Here is a 16,502-nt window from a genome sequence, read left to right on the forward strand (position 1 = left end):
GTAATATTGTAGCTGTTTGTTAATGAAAAAGTTATATAAAGTATGTAAACTATTTGAAAGAAAATCAAATTTGCATTCTGTTAGTCTAGTATATGTTCTTCATTTGCTGCCCATGAACATTGTCTACTTTGACCTTCAAATCCTGTAGTATAGCTTGAGATTAAGGTCTCTAATTGTTATAGTAATCTATTTTAATATTCACTATCATTGTGTTTTGGTTCTAACAAGTGCTTGAAAAGCCATCACAACAGACTGGGCCATCTGACCAATCAGAGCAGAGTAGGTTCTTAGAAAGATTGGATCCTTAAATGGACTGTTTCAGACACTGTGAGAAAAGAGCTGGTGCTGCAGTGTGTATTACAAATAAAACTGTATTACAAGTAAAAATGTTTTAAATTAAATTTCATGCAATTTAAATGGAAAATACTGTCAAATTAATAATTCATTTACAAATTACCACATCCTTTATGGTGAAAAGGAATAAAAAAGACCTACCCAAATGTCCCAGATAGATACATCATAGGCTTATATTTTATTTTAATTTAAATGTTTGTTAGTAATATACACCAGATTTAAGGAACGTTTTTTTATTTATTGATTGGTACAGGACACTATAGTTTATTTATTGTAATGTTAAGTAAATTGTAACATGTTATTTTTTTTTTTTTTTTTTTTTTTTTGAAGTTCATGTCTGCATGAAGCTGGTTGCCAGCTGTAATGTGCCAGGAACAACAGAGGTTAGGATCCACGTGCAGCTTTATTGAACAGAATAGTCAGACAGGCAATGGTCAAAACAGGGACAAACAGAAGCATGCAGAAAATCCAAAACGTAGTCTGAAAAAACGGCGAAAGGTCAGGACAGGCAGCAAAACAACAGAAAACAATAAACAAGGAAAGGGTCAAAAGCACTGCAAGGCTAAACAAGGAGAACGTTTTGAATTGCTCTCTTGAAGCTTACAAGTCTCAGCAAAGACTGTGTGTGAATAAGGTGTCTTTATAGTCCTTGTAATCAATCTATGATGGGCTTCCAGCTGTGTGTGTGCAATCAGAGAGAGATCTGGAACTGGTGTATGCGTGAGGTGCATGATGGGACTTGTAGTTCTCCAGCGATCTGCAACTACTAGATCGCTGGTCATCATGACACCAGCAGAGATTGCAGGCTGTTATTGAGACTAAGGGTGAACAACTAAATATTAATAGTTGTATAAATATTGTCATACTAAGAGCTGTTTGAATTAGTTTGGTTGACTGTAATCCATTACATACTGTAGCTTTCTATCAATGATCTGACATTATCAAGGTGAATCAAGGTGAGTTCTTATCATATTTATTAAATAGTATTTATTAAACTACTAATAAAATTTGTGAGAATAAAATGTGAGAAATGCTGAAGGTGTCTAAATAATTTGATAACACTTTAGTATGTCACGCTATTAAATACTGGCTTGTTACATGCCTATTACTGCAATATTAACTGTTAAGTAGTTCTAAAGTATGATTTTATTATACAGCTCTAATCCTACCCAAAACCTAAACCCAACTTCCACAACTATTAATAAGCACTAAACCCAAAAAGAATAAAATATAATAAAATAAAAAACATATTATTATAAATATAAAATAATAAATACTAAAAATCGTAAAAAAGTTTAGTTCAGATTGCAAAATGCAATGTGGTTGACATTTTTGAATAATGCTTTAAAATGTTGACTAATAAATAAAAAAGTACATAGAAGTCTATTTGATTTTTTGTGATAACTGAAATATGTTTATTTACTGTAAATGTACTCAGTTTAACTAAATGTGTTAATTTGTTACAGTGTTTTGACTTACCCTGCATAACTTTTTTTTTTACATTTAAAGGTGCAGTATGTAAGTTTGACACCCAGTGGTTGAACTAGGTATTGCACTCCTGGATCAAAACAAACGCAAGGGCGGGTTGCCAGATTGAGTACAGGAGCGAGTGAATTATACCGTGTTCTAAATAAAAGCAACGACACGCAATAGAAGGAATATTTTCCATATTAAAAGAAGTTTTTTTCCTAACCAACACCTCGAATTGATATATTAAAAACGGTTACTAATTCTCACAGCTTAACAACAGAAAACTATGACATATCATCTCAAGTAAACCTCATGTGTTTTATTCAGGGCTTTATTCAATGCTAAATGCTTTATTAATGTTTGAATGCCATTTAACATGACATTTATGGCCTTATACTGAAAGCAGCAGATACAGTAGTTCACCTCAGATCTTGAAAATAAACCGTTTGAAATTGAACTTTAGAACTAAACACATATGAGTGATTCAGCATGTACATTTAATAATGTTAAAGAGGGTTAACATGTATTAAATAAAGTGGGTTAACATGTATTACAGGTAAATAGATTATAAACTTTACTGTTTCGTGAGTGAGTGCATATTCTGTGCTTCTGAATGGCTGTATTTAAATTTCTGCTGTGTTTTGTTTGGTGCAAACAGCCAAACTGCTTATCACAGCGTATCTCATCACAAAGCGTGTTGTTAGGAAATGCGGTTACAATGTAACCTGCTCACCTAATGTTTATGTTCATAATATTTATATCATTTGCTAATTAATAACCTCATGTGGAACTCTGAATCTGTCTCAATTTGACGTCTGCTACTGTCCAACGGAGGTCACATTTCGGTCACCAGCGCATGCTTTCAGAGCCTTCCTTCCTGAATGAATGAATAAAATATGTGGTTTTCCACCAAGGTAACCCGGGGTGCTGAAATATAATTGGCTAAACTGGCATTGGGCAGGTTAAAATTACCTAAACAAAGACAGAACAAAAGACAAAGACAAAAAAAAAAAAACATTTTCAAAGCAGAATATCTGACTTCAGCATTGTTTTTCAGTTAAAAAAGTATGTTCACTTGGGATGTTTCTTAAAAATCTGCAAACATATTATGGTATTTTTTATGCTTTAGAAGAGTCAAAAACTTACATACAGCACCTTTAATACGTTTGAACATTTGTTTAAAAAAAGTAAAAATAAAAGAAAACCAACATAAAAAGTCTAAATAAAAGGTACACATTTTAATCTCTTTTTCTGAATCACCAACAACCATTTGTTACTAACTCCTCATTTGTCTACATATGCAGAGCAGAGCTGCAATGAAATACATCTGCTGGCATCTGTCATTTCACTTCCATGTGTTCACAGGTGGCTCTTGACCTTTTCAAAATGGCCAATGCACAGATGTGTGGAACTGTAATTAATTATCTAATGCAACTTAGCCATTCACATCAATGACATAAAACTTTAACATGACCCTCTACATTTCAGCCAAAAAGATGTTAGCAAAAGACTGTGAAGATGTCATTAAAACGCACAACATGCATCCAAACCACATAGAGAATCATGCACATTGACTCACAGAATGACTCATAAAGTACGCATAATATACGACGCTATTGTGTGTGAAATATGAAAACACGACGCGATTATTGCATCAGATAATAGTGACCAAAACACAGCCAGTTGCTCTTTTTTTCGCAGATAGCGGAATGATGAGACCACTGTGCATGCCGTTTTGATCCTGCTGATGGGAGAGATTGAGAGACGAGCCAAAAAATATCACACACACTTAAACGACAACAACACAACAGCCTGCAGAGATAATGATATTCCACCCTCCGCTGCAGTAAAAAAAAAGCCGTCCCTATTTGAATACCTCCATCCGTTTTACATAGAACATCGAGCTACTGTATATAATAAATATTGATAGGCCTGGGAACATCTAGACAACAAATCCGTAATCAGCATTTGGAAAAGCTGGAAATGCTACACTATTGCTTATAGCGCAAAACATTCGAGTACAATCATTGGAAGTGTTTCACAGACGGTTGAGCTCAGGTGAAAGGAATACACTGGCTTGCAGTGGCCCTGTTAAGCACTGAGCAGACAGGATGAAATGTACATTACAGATGACTGCATTAGATAACTGCATCAAAACGTCTCAGCATTGTGCAGGATTCTGAGGGACCTTGAAGGGTTTTGCAAGACGAGAAGCGAGACAATTATTTTCTTTCTTATAATGGGCTTGTCAAAGGCTGCTTTCTGCTCGCTAAGAGGGGCCCAGGATGTCGTCTTTTATGTTGGCTGCCTGTTTCCCTTCTCTCTGCAAAAAAAGAAAGCTCGGGAAGGAGAATCTGTGCAGTGACATGTTGACAAAGTAGTCATGATTCTTCTCCCTGACTGTCGATTTTAAAAAGCAGCATGTTTGGTAAGTCCAAAAATAGAGGAACAGTCGGATTCTGGAAGTGATCCTCGAAGGCAAAACTTTTTAAGGCAGACCTGAAAATCATCTTTAATGGTGTTCTGTAATGTTTCAATTAAAAAAAAACTACATTACCCATGATGCTGCATAAAAAAATGTCACCAATTCCATCAAGTTTGCTGGTAACACTGATTTTTATTGTAGGGATGTAGAGATCCGATCATGCTACCTCCTGATCAGAACTCGAATATACAGTTGAAGTCAGAATTATTAGCCCCCCTTTGAATTATTATTATTTTTTTTATATATTTCCCAAAATATGTTTAACAGTGCAAGGAAATTTTCACAGTATCTCTGATAATATTTTTTCTTCTGGAGAAAGCCTTATTTGTTTTATTTCGGCTAGAATAAAAGCAGTTTTTAATTTTTTTAAATTCATTTTAAGGTCAACATTATTAGCCCCTTTAAGCTAACTTTATTTTGACAGTCTACAGAACAAACCATCATTATACAATAACTTGCCTTGCTAAACTAATTAACCTAGTTAAGCCTTTAAATGTCACTTTAAGCTGTAAAGAGCGTCTTGAAAAATATCTAGTCAAATATTATTTACTGTCATCATGGCAAAGATAAAATAAATCAGTTATTAGAAATGAGTTATTAAAACTATTATGTTTAGAAATGTGTTGGAAAAAAATCTTCTCTCCGTTAAACAGAAATTGGGGAAAAAAATAAACAGGGGGGCTAATAATTCTGACTTCAATTGTATTTATATATATTCTTATTGTTTTTTATCACATCATTAGTTATGTGGCACAGAGTTAGACCTCTTCCTTGACTTCACACAGAAACAGCAACGCATGCGGCATGACATCACTTTGTTGCAGAGACGGAAGCAGCTTGAAAAGGAAAGCAGGAGTATCTCTTCAGTCTGGAAGGAATTATAAAGTTGATGACGACAACATTGCCAAAGCAAACTAAGATCTGTAAGTTTGGGATTGCAAGAGGAGGAAAGGAAAAGGCTACATTTAACACAAAAGAGTTGTTAAATGCTAAAATAAGGTGAATTACATAAAAAATAAAGAACATCAGATTCATAAGATTCTGACGATATGATAAAAATGTCCTTGGATAAAAATGTCATGGTTTCATGATACTGTTTACTGCTTAAAAAAATTAATTAAATAAAAAAGTAAAACATGTTAAATGTCTGAAAAAAATAATAATTCCCCTTTGAAGACAATATATTTTGAGAAATTATTATTATTTTGAGAAACATTTGAAGTATTTTGGAGCAGTAAACATGTCAGGCTAAATCATTCAAATGAATCATTGACTTCTGCTGTCTTCATTTGTTTCAAAAACACAGATTTTTTTACAATTTATAACAGCACCTTTGGATAACTTTTCTGCTGGAGATACTGTTGTCCTAAAAAACAACAACAAAAAAGAAATAAAAAAAGTACTTATAAGAAATAAAAAAAACCTTACGAATGATATAGTAGAATATATTGCCGGTTTTAAAACCTTGACTTTTCCAAACCACAGTTTACCTTGAAAACGGTTATCGTCCCATGCCTATTTGCAATGTTCTTATCACATATTTCTTTGCTTCAAAACAAGGTTTTTAATATTGTGATTCACTTCATAGCTGGATTGTTTGGTTTAGCGCTTACAATATTTTAACAAAGGGGTTTTTTTTCAGTGTATTTTTTATATATATACTTTTCTGTATGGTGGCAGAGAAAGCTCAAACCCACTGCATGTTAAGAAACACATGCAAATAGAAAACCACTAACAAAACATCTTAATCATTCTGTACAAATTATTATTGGGGCAAAAATGATTAACTTGCAGCACTTTTGAGCTCTCTCAGCCACTGTACCTATCAGTAAATGAAGGGGAAAAATACTTTCAAATCTACAGTGTATGGAAAAGATGGCGCAGCACCCGCTTCATATGTCATCACTTGAGTGAATGGGCATTATCAGTGGTTATCAGCTAATAGATATGGGCCAGTAGGGGCCTTCTGCGCCTACTGGTAGGCTCAGAATGCTGTTATTATACATCCACATGGGTAATCAGCTATACTAATAGTGAAGACTCCAGATGCAGATCTGGTTTTACATTACTATGAGGGTTGGGTTTGGGGTTTGGGTAGAAGTTTATTAAAAAATATAATTAATGGGAAATTTAATAAATAATATAAATAATTATTGTATTTAGTCAGCTATACTAATAGAGAAGACTCCAGATCCAGATCTGTTTTTACATTACTGTGATGGTTGGGTTTAGGGTTGAGGTAGGGGTTGACGTTAATAAAATACAATTAATGGGAAATGTAATAAATATTATAAATAATTCTTGTTAACTTCCACCCGCAGCCGAATGGCATCTATAGCTGATCAACCACATGGATGGATGATAACATCCTTGTGAGCCTACCAGTAGGTGCAGAAGGCCCCTGCTGGCCCATATTTATCAGCTGATAACCACTGATAACGTCATTCAATTGAGTCATAACATTCGAATCCTCTTTAAACCTGCTGACTATAAGTAACTTTGCAACTACAGTTCATCTGCACAGTACAATCACCAATCAGTCATTAGATTAAGCACTTTCGCATATCTGCTAACATGTTTTTTTTATTTCCCCTCAACAGACATTGTGCCTACGTGTCTTTGCAAGTCAAATTAATCTGCTAACCCTAACCTAACCATCTTCTATTACTCTAATGTGTTGTTTACATGTAATCCAATTGCAAATTTAGTATTAAAATTGTGTATAAAGAAGACCATCTAAATAAAGCATAAACAAAAATAACAGATTTCCCTGCTAAAACAGGACATAGACATACGGTTTTATGCTAGTACTTTCCTTTATTATTTATTTTTCTCAGAACTGTTTGATGTTACTATTTATTAACATTTTATACAAGACAGATGTGCAATATTTAATAGGGACCATCATAAACTCAAATATTTTCTCCGGAGGAAATTGAGAAGAATTAGCATGCACTTGCTTGGAGAGATATATTTGATTACGCTTTTGAATTTAATGCCTCTCTACGTTAATCTAAGCAGTCTGTTTATGACAGGCAATGTCCATTTACAAATTTACAGATTGGAAATTTATCTCAGCTTGTATGGTTAATTAACTCAACTTGTTTAGAGACATCATTATATAAATGGCATTTTCCTCATGTATTCATTCAGTCGTTGGTTTTTCTTTGTATATGAGCATACTTTTCAGTCTCGTTATTTAAATGGATGGACAAAAAATTTATATTCTAAAAATTAATCAACCACACCAGTCTCTGGATAGAACAGTGTTTCTTAATAGGTTTCTTATAAGGCTTCTTGTTAACTTAGGTTTATATTGGACTAGTTGCTACATTTCACACTTTTTTATCTATTTATTCAATTCAAATCATGTTTATTTCTATAGCGTGTTTAATCTACGCTTTTACAATGTAGATTGTGTCAAAGCAGCTTAACAAAAGTTCTAGTAAATTGAAACTGTGTCAGCCCAGTTTTCAGTGTTTAAGTTCAGTTTAGTTCAGTTGAGGGTGGTTTAAATTTCACTGAGTCCAAACACTGAAGAGCAAATCCATTGATGTGCAGCTCCACGAGTCCCAAACCAAGCAAGCCTGTGGTGATGGTGAAAAGGAACAAACTTCACCAATTGATCTATCTATCTATCTATCTATCTATCTATCTATCTATCTATCTATCTATCTATCTATCTATCTATCTATCTATCTATCTATCTATCTATCTATCTATCTATCTATCTATCTATCATGTTTCCAAAGTTATGAATTGTATTGTTTTCAACTTTTTCCTTTTTATACATATTTATTTCTTTGTAAAATATTATTCAACGTAAAAAAAAAAACAACAACTCTATCCGTAGTTTTAGAGTAGTGATACATTAAACATGTTTAATTTATACAATGAAAAAAATATACAGATAATATAATTATTGTACACTCTCAGAAATAAAGGTACGCGAGTTGTCACATTTGTTCCTGAAGAAGCCATATTAGTACCTCAAAAGTATATATTAGTACCTAAAAATTTTAAGAGGAACACTTTTGTACTTTTTAGGTACTAATATGTACCTTTGAGGTATTAATATGGACCTTTTAGGTACAAATTTGTACTCTTCGAAAACTATTTCTGAGAGTGTATGTTTAAGCCATAACATAAACCAAGTTCTGCCTGTTTCACGGCTCAGTCCCCATACTGTCAGTTGTCTTGGACACAAATTAAACACAAATGAGCAAATCCCATACTAATCACGTATAGACGAAAGTGAAAGCGAGTTGTCCTCCAATTTACTTAACAATTGATTTTTCCAAGTTAATGTTTTTTTTTTTTTTTTTTTTTTTTTTAAAGACCATATAGTAAATACGAGGGAAGTAAGCATCTCCAATGCTGGAGGAGGAGAAAAAAAATCCCAACAAGAGAGCCAACAAGTCATCTTTGTGTATCACAAGGTCGTCTCAGACATGACTGTGTTGTTGTACGTCGATGCCCTTGTGCGCTCAGCCAGTGCGCAGCGGTCAGATTCATGCGGTGATATGTTTTCATTGCGTCCGCTCTGACGTGAAGAGCGACAAAGCCCCGAGGGTCGGACATGTAACTTCAGTTTCGTGGGAGAAAGCATTTCTCTGCGCCACAGAAAACAGACGATAAGTGGAACTGGAAGTGCCCTTTTCCTGTTTGTGTTCTTCACTATCATCGACTCGGAAAAACTACGGCAGTTCTGAAGCCACAGGCACGCTGGTGGACACATAAGGATTTTCTGATGAAAGTCAAGGTTGTCCGGCTTAAAGTCGAGGTTATCCAGCGAGGAAGATTTATTGCTTCTCACAGGAGTGCGGAGAGATTTTCTTAGTTCACGTAAACAAGCAACTTATGTTTGAACGATGGTAAATTATGCGTTTGTACGATGAAGGAATAACCGGTGATGATTTGCACGACAAAACCGACTTTTTTGGCGTTCGAAGTTTAGTCGTTTGTAACATAACACCTCTGAAATAAAAGTTTGAAAAGATAATCTGACGTCTGTAAATTCAAATCATATCCACATTTAGACAACGCTGACTTAAACGCGCGCTATATTTTCGTCCCAAATTGGAGGAATGCTTCGACGCTCTTGTGGGAAGGATATGTTCAGTTTCATCAAATAAACGCCAGTTACTGTTTATTTACTAACTTACTCGTCGAAAGTCCCAAAAGGAGATAACCAAGTTCTGGAATTGTAAGGTTTGAAGTGATTCTGACGTTTTCTTCAACCCGCAGCTGACTGTTGGAAATGAACCTGAGGTGCGAAAAGGACGTTCGTTAAATAACCGTTGGATTTGTCCGCGAACATTGACGGAATCCTGGATACCTCAACGGGCATTCGAATGGGATCTATCATGATTTTACTGAATATTCTGAGCGTCCTGTTTTTATCTGGTAAGTAATACAACTATAACACACGAGAGGCAAAAGTACTAAACCGAGAGGGCGAAAGAATGATGAAATCCCACGCAGAAAATCATGTATCAAATTGAAATATTGAATGATAGGGTTTAACTGCGTAAAGTGGACATCTGACGGTCAAAGGAACGGTTTACAGAATGAACTCATTCTCCTTTCATACTGGCTGTCTTCCATTTGATTGTCTCTTATATACAGCATCACTCAATCAGAGATTAAACGAACTGTGTAATACTAGAGAGACTGTTTCTCGTTCCAGATGAAGTTACAGTTCAATGCTTGTTATTTTACGATGCAATAACGCCTGTTTCCCAAAAAGCAGAAGATTGCTGGATATTTAGCAGAACTTCAGGGCATTAGTATGTGAACTGTCAGGTCCAAAGGTGCTAAACTAAGGACACAGTGAAAAGTCATTCTCATGAACTTAAAAATAAAATGAAAAAAGCCAACACAGTGTTTAGAAATAGTTTACAGAGGTAAACATAACACTATATATATATATATATATATATATATATATATATATATATATATATATATATATATATATATATAAATATATATATTATTTTTTTTATTTTATTTTTATTTTATTTATTTTTTTTTTTGAATGAGAAAACTGTATTTATTTTACATTTATGTTTAAAGATGTGAACGTGAATGCAAAATAAATGTTGGCATGCTCATTCATTCATTCATTCAAAAAAGTATATTTTTTTGTACACCTTAAGCCAGGGTTCATCGCATTTTTTTAAGATGCCGTCAAATTAACCAGTGGAATCACGGACGTATGAGGTAACTATAGCAACAATACGATGTTCCAGCACTTTCAGTTTGAATAGATGTACTGTCACTACACCGGCGAAATATACAATATTTAACCCCTCACAAGTACAACGTCAATTTAATAACTTAATGACTATATCTCCACAACACACTGTTTTACGCTGAACGAACTCAATTTTCGCCTCGTTCAGAATTAAGTAGAAATTAATTACACAAAATAGTTCTCTATAAACTTGTGCCTTGTTGGCCATGTGGCAAAATTCAGGCCTAGCACGTGGGTGCGCACAGAACGCTGTAAAATGTGAAGATGTGGTATAATTTATTACGTTCATTTTAAATATCCTGTGAAATTTTAAGGCAAACAATGTTTTACGTCCTAAGGTTAATTATGCTTTTGTGAAAAATGTTGCATGAAGTACTACTAACGTCTACTACGTTACAATTTTTAATAGTTTCAAAACATTTTCGATAGTATCTGTTTTTATACTTGTTTCTTTTATTTTTGTTTATCTATAGCACTTTGTATTACCATTGCTGATGAAATGTGCTATACAGCCTAAATAAACCTGCATTGCCAAACGGAGGAACTGTCCATGGTGCTGAAACACCAGAGAACCGTAAAGAAATAAAGCAACCATTAGAGCACTCGTATCAGTTCATACAGCTATCACTTATTACTTTACTTTTTAACTAGTTATGTTGCTATTGTGTTTGACATTTCCTCAAACATAACTTAAAGCTCTCATATTCAGTAATGTTGAATAATTCAATGAAGTGCCAACCAAAGTAGTTTCTGAATTCGTCGACAGGAGTCGCTCTACTCAGACTTAAAGGGATAGTTCACCCAGAATTGAAAATTTTCAGTTAATTTACTCAATTAACTCAGGCCATCAAGACTTTTTTTTTCCTTAAGCAACATCTTTAAAATATTTTTAATTGAAATAGTAATCATTGATGATTCATAAAATGCAAATCAGCCAACACTTAACACATAAAAACATAAACAAAACAATATTATAACCTATGGCTCCAGCCGATACATACACAAGTCTTTTGAAGTGAAAGCATTACTTTCTGATGCATAACAATGTCTACCAAACATTGTAAATCTGTGAAGTAAAATGTCCAGATTGAGACCTGCACTTGAACATATACAAATGTTGCACCATTTCAATAAACAAATGCGCCCTTCTCTGTAAGAGGCAAACAACATTAGTCCATGTGTCAGTTTGTGTCTGCACATACTTCAATATAAGGACGGATGTGCTCCAGACTGTCAAAAACATATTTAGCACTGTTTGCTGAGGCTGTGGATTAAAGGAAATAATGCTGCACATAATGTTTGTTGCACAGACCAATTGTTTCACTTCATAAGAGCTCAGTGTATCGCCAGGAGCCAAGGGAATTAGTTTTGTTTATCTGCCTATGTTTTTGACTCTCAAACTTCTGAATATTTTACTACAGAAGAAAAGTCACTTAAGGCCCTTTAGCACTAAGCACAATTAAACTGTGGGAATGTATGATTTAATGACACTCAACAGTGTGAAAACAACAGATCCCTTTGGAGCTATTCATAGTAAGCGCAATCAATCGTAACAAAGGTTTCAACCTGGTTACAATAAATAAAAATAAAAAACATCCTGAGTTAAGAAATTGCAGAGTGGGATTTGATGGTAGGTTTAATGCTTTAATTAAAATAGTAAGCATGATAGATAGTTTGGCACAAACCTTCATTTATCTTAATTTATTGTGGTATTGTAACTTATGTTTAAGTGTGAGAATGTCCTAATGGGCAGGTTGTCAAAAATGCATTGTCAGTCAGTGCCAACTATCATGCAGGCATAAATTTACTATAGGCAATCAACCATTCTCTTATTCTAATAATAAATAATCAAAAATACTGTATAATTTGATTCACTTTCCTTTACCAAATCAATCTCAATGTGAAAAAGCTTTAAATATTATAAAAATATTATATTAAAAATATCGTCTGAATGGATGGTTGAACTACGTCTTTTCATTGGTCCACCTGTCTCATTGTGAAAATATTGGTGAATGAAGTCTAGAGTTATTTCATAACAACTTAATGGGGCAACCATGGCCTAATGGTTAGAGAGTTGCACTTGGGATCCAAAGGTTCAAGTTCTGGCACCAGCAGGGGTTGTTGGTTGGGAGAGTGAATAAATGTCTACCTCAATACCACAGCTGAGGTGATTTTCTTGAGCTAGACACTGAAACCCCCACTGTTCATGGGTGTATGTCGCTTTGGATGTCAGCTAAATGCATAAATGTAACTAAATATATTTGAACATTCTTTTTCAAATTATATAAAATAAAATAATAAAAAAAAAAAATCTCTAATCTAATCTGAAAATTCCAATGCCCTTTCTGCAGATGAGGTGGCGCTTTCCATGGCCAGCCATTCAACCTTGTCAGGGCTGGGAACTCACGGATGGAGGGCTCCCATGGACTGCCTGAGGGCCAGTGAGGTGTGCAACCAAAACTCACAGTGCAGCTCACGTTTTCGCATCATGCGCCAGTGCCTGGTAGGTCGTGACAGGACTACCATGCTGGCCAACAGGGAGTGTCAGGCTGCCCTCGAGGTTCTGCAGGACAGTCCACTGTATGACTGCCGGTGCAAGAGGGGCATGAAGAGGGAGCTTCAGTGTCTGCAGAGCTACTGGAGTATTCATATGGGTCTCAATGAAGGTAAGGCTGAGTTTCTTTTCTGGTCTATTCCATTTAGAGACAGTTATGCATTTGGATCTTGTGGAAATGTTCAATATTGGAGGTGTTTGTTTAAGAATCACAATTTGCCCAAGACAATGGCTCATCCAACAGTGATTACCAAACGAATATTCACTGGCCCAAATTTCACCCCAAATTTTGGGCCAGGGAATATCCGTTTGGCAATCACCCCGAATTTTGGGCCGGTTAATATTCGCTTGGCAATCAATGTGACACTACACTCTTAAAGGGCCAATATAGCCATTAAGATTAAGATTTGGTGATAATTTACAGCATTGATCTAAACTCATTATATAAATAAAGCTATTAATATATATATATATATATATATATATATATATATATATATATATAAACTATACTAAAACCAAACTAAGTATATTAGATCCATTTTTACCTTGAAATGATAAATAATAAGGTTCCACTTTATATTAAGTAGCCTTAACTACAATGTACGTCCATAAAAATATAAATAAAATGCATTTAATGTGTTGATAACATATTGCAAAACAGTTTGGGTGCTCTTGAGGTGGGATATGGGTAAGGTCAGGGAAAGGTTTGGTGGTAAGGTTAGGTTTAAGGTGTAAGGCATGGTCAACAGTGTAATAATAAAAATAATAGCAAGCAGGTATTTAATAAAGCATAAGTACAATGTAAAAACCTGTTTTAACACAATAAGTACATTGTTATGACTTATTAAAGTACATTAGTTAAGGCAGCTCAATATATAGTGGGACCAAGAATTGTCTATTGTGCGCGTGTAGTTGAGTGCTCAGGAACATCAGAGTTAGTAAATAAGACCAAATTTTCATTTTGACAGACTGTCTCTTTAAGTGATATTTGATTGTTGAAATATTGTCCATCAAAGAGCTCTTGGTGGAATCTTGTAAACAAATGAGTGGTTATTGCTCCTCTAAGTGCTGCATAATAGATGATTTGTTGTTTTTTATGCGGCACAAGGGAGAACTGTAGTGTAGATTTAGGGTGCTGTCGATGAGCATGGCGGACAATTAGCCAGATTGCACAGAAAGTCAACGCATACCTGCTCTCTTTACAGTCAGTCCATCATTGAAGCGTTCCGACTTCTGAGATGGCAGTTAGCATTTGCCTTTGGGAGTGTTAGGGAATCATTATAGGATTTAAGGAGTGCAAATCGGCCTGAATTATAACCCATCTGCTTTGGCAGTTGCTGCGGGAGCCACAACAAATAGGGTCCTATTGATGCGAGTAATCAGAGAGCCTTTTAAAGCAACTGCCCCTCTCAAGTCTGGCATTTCAATGAGGCATTGTGGACTGCTGGGCCTGCTTACTGCCTGCTGAGGTAAGGGGAAAAATAAAAATCACACAGCTTCCTTTCATCAGAAGCTGTGTACAAACAGATTAGGAACTGCAGAAAGTTAATACCATGCAAATGTGCCACATTCCAGCCATTGCATTGGAGGACACAGAGAAGAAGAAATGATGCAATACACGTTAGCACAGATTAAGATGTTTGTAGAAGGAATCAGCAATTAGCAGAAAGTCATTGTAGAAGTTTACTTCTATACTGCCTCGGTTCTCAAACAAACAATTAGTTCTTTGAGCATTTTTCTATTGATGTGGCTCCAACACTGGAAAATGGTTGGACCCAGTTTTGTGTCCTACTTTGGACAGCACCAGTCCTCATTATGATGCTTTTTTTCTTGCGACTTCTTCAATCCACTACAGCCATTTCACTGAGCTTCAGAAAAATACAGGTTGCTCTCAAATGATGGTGAGGGACCATGTGGCAATGATTGCACCTTGACGAAACTCTATCAAATCCACAGACGCTGCACAATTGGCCCAACGAGCGCCCTCAATAATCACACAAACTAAGAGTGGACCCATCAAATGTTCATTTTTTTGGCCATTCCGTTTGAATGAAGTGGATTTTCTATTTCTAAAGAATTGTGTCTCCATAAAACCAAACAAAACAGGTTAAAACTTGCACACACTAGGCTAGAACGTAGAACCGAATAGTACAAAACAAAAAATAGAAAGCATGGGTTTAATTTATTAAATTACTTTAATATGAAGGTTCAGAAATGGCACATTTCAACAACAATGGCATGTCATCTTTTTTCTTAGGTTATACTTTTTTGTTTTGTTTTTTGTGAGGTTGTGATAGGAATGTTTGAATCATTGGTTTATGACCTGTGCTGTGTATTTTACCTAAAACTGTAGTCTGTAATTGATTACAAATCACATGATTAATTCTTTAAATACTTTGACATGGGTTTAAAACACATTATTTGCAGAGGTTTCAGTCATTTGATTTCAGTAGACAATGCTTTGTAAAAACATAACTGTTTCAAAAACATAAATAAAAATCAATGGTTTGTCACTAGGTTGCAATCAGTGTGAAATCAGTGAAATTAAGCAATTTAGTGACTCTCACTTGCTTGTCACAGACTGTGGAATGCCATACTTCAGGTGATGCGTGTTTGGATGAGAAATGAGCAACTTCATGGAATGGACTGAAAATATATTTTTAGCAATGAACAATTGATCTTCTATATCTCTGTACTCTGTGTAGGGAGGATTGCAAAAAATCATCATTTAGATTATGTTTGGTACAGATTTCGACATATTTGCAATAAATGATTATGTTTCTGTTTATATTTTGCATATTTTTTAGAAATGTTTATAGTTAAGTAGAAGTAGGAATGGGATTATTGATTATGGAATTATTATTGCAAATCAATCGTACTGCTCTGTTGCTATAAAAATCTATTTTGTCCATTTGGTCTATTAAGTTGTCACTTAAAATGAAATGAAATGCATTAAGGGATCTATAAACTTTAATATTTTATTAATAAAATGAAAAATGCACATATATGTTCACGACATATAAAAAAATTAAGTGTTTAAAAAACAAATTGTTGTAAACATGTAATAACATAAGTTTAACTTTGAAATGTTTCAATATGTCAAAACAGTATGTTTTAGCATCAATCAAAATGATCAAAAAAACCTGCTGTAAATGCTAAATACAAATACCTACCTAAGCGATGAGGTCAGGGTGATGTGCAAAGAGTCAGAGAGCAGAAGAAAGTGTGTGCTTCCCATAGATAACAGGTAATTCAGTGGTGAAAACAAAGATTGTCTGCCACTTCTATCTTATTATGTCATATTTGTCTTTGTGGGTTATGGTTCATTTGCTGTTGTAGACTGTAAAGCAGTAACTGATATAGTTTGCTGAAAGTGA

The 16,502-nt window shown here is 34.7% G+C and overlaps 1 protein-coding gene across 1 annotated transcript in view; it reads left to right on the forward strand.

Annotated features, from left to right (window-relative positions):
• Window positions 1-8,837: 8,837 nt before the first annotated feature.
• gfra2b (GDNF family receptor alpha 2b) overlaps window positions 8,838-16,502 on the forward strand; it is an 87,957-nt gene continuing 80,292 nt past the window's right edge. The window contains exons 1-2 of the mRNA XM_056467523.1: window positions 8,838-9,715; window positions 12,920-13,234. Coding sequence (XP_056323498.1) covers window positions 9,664-9,715; window positions 12,920-13,234 — 367 coding nt within the window. The 5' untranslated portion in view covers window positions 8,838-9,663. The remainder of the gene's footprint in view (window positions 9,716-12,919; window positions 13,235-16,502) is intronic.

The sequence above is a fragment of the Danio aesculapii genome, chromosome 10 (genome assembly GCF_903798145.1).
Source record: "Danio aesculapii chromosome 10, fDanAes4.1, whole genome shotgun sequence".
Taxonomy (NCBI): domain Eukaryota; kingdom Metazoa; phylum Chordata; class Actinopteri; order Cypriniformes; family Danionidae; genus Danio; species Danio aesculapii.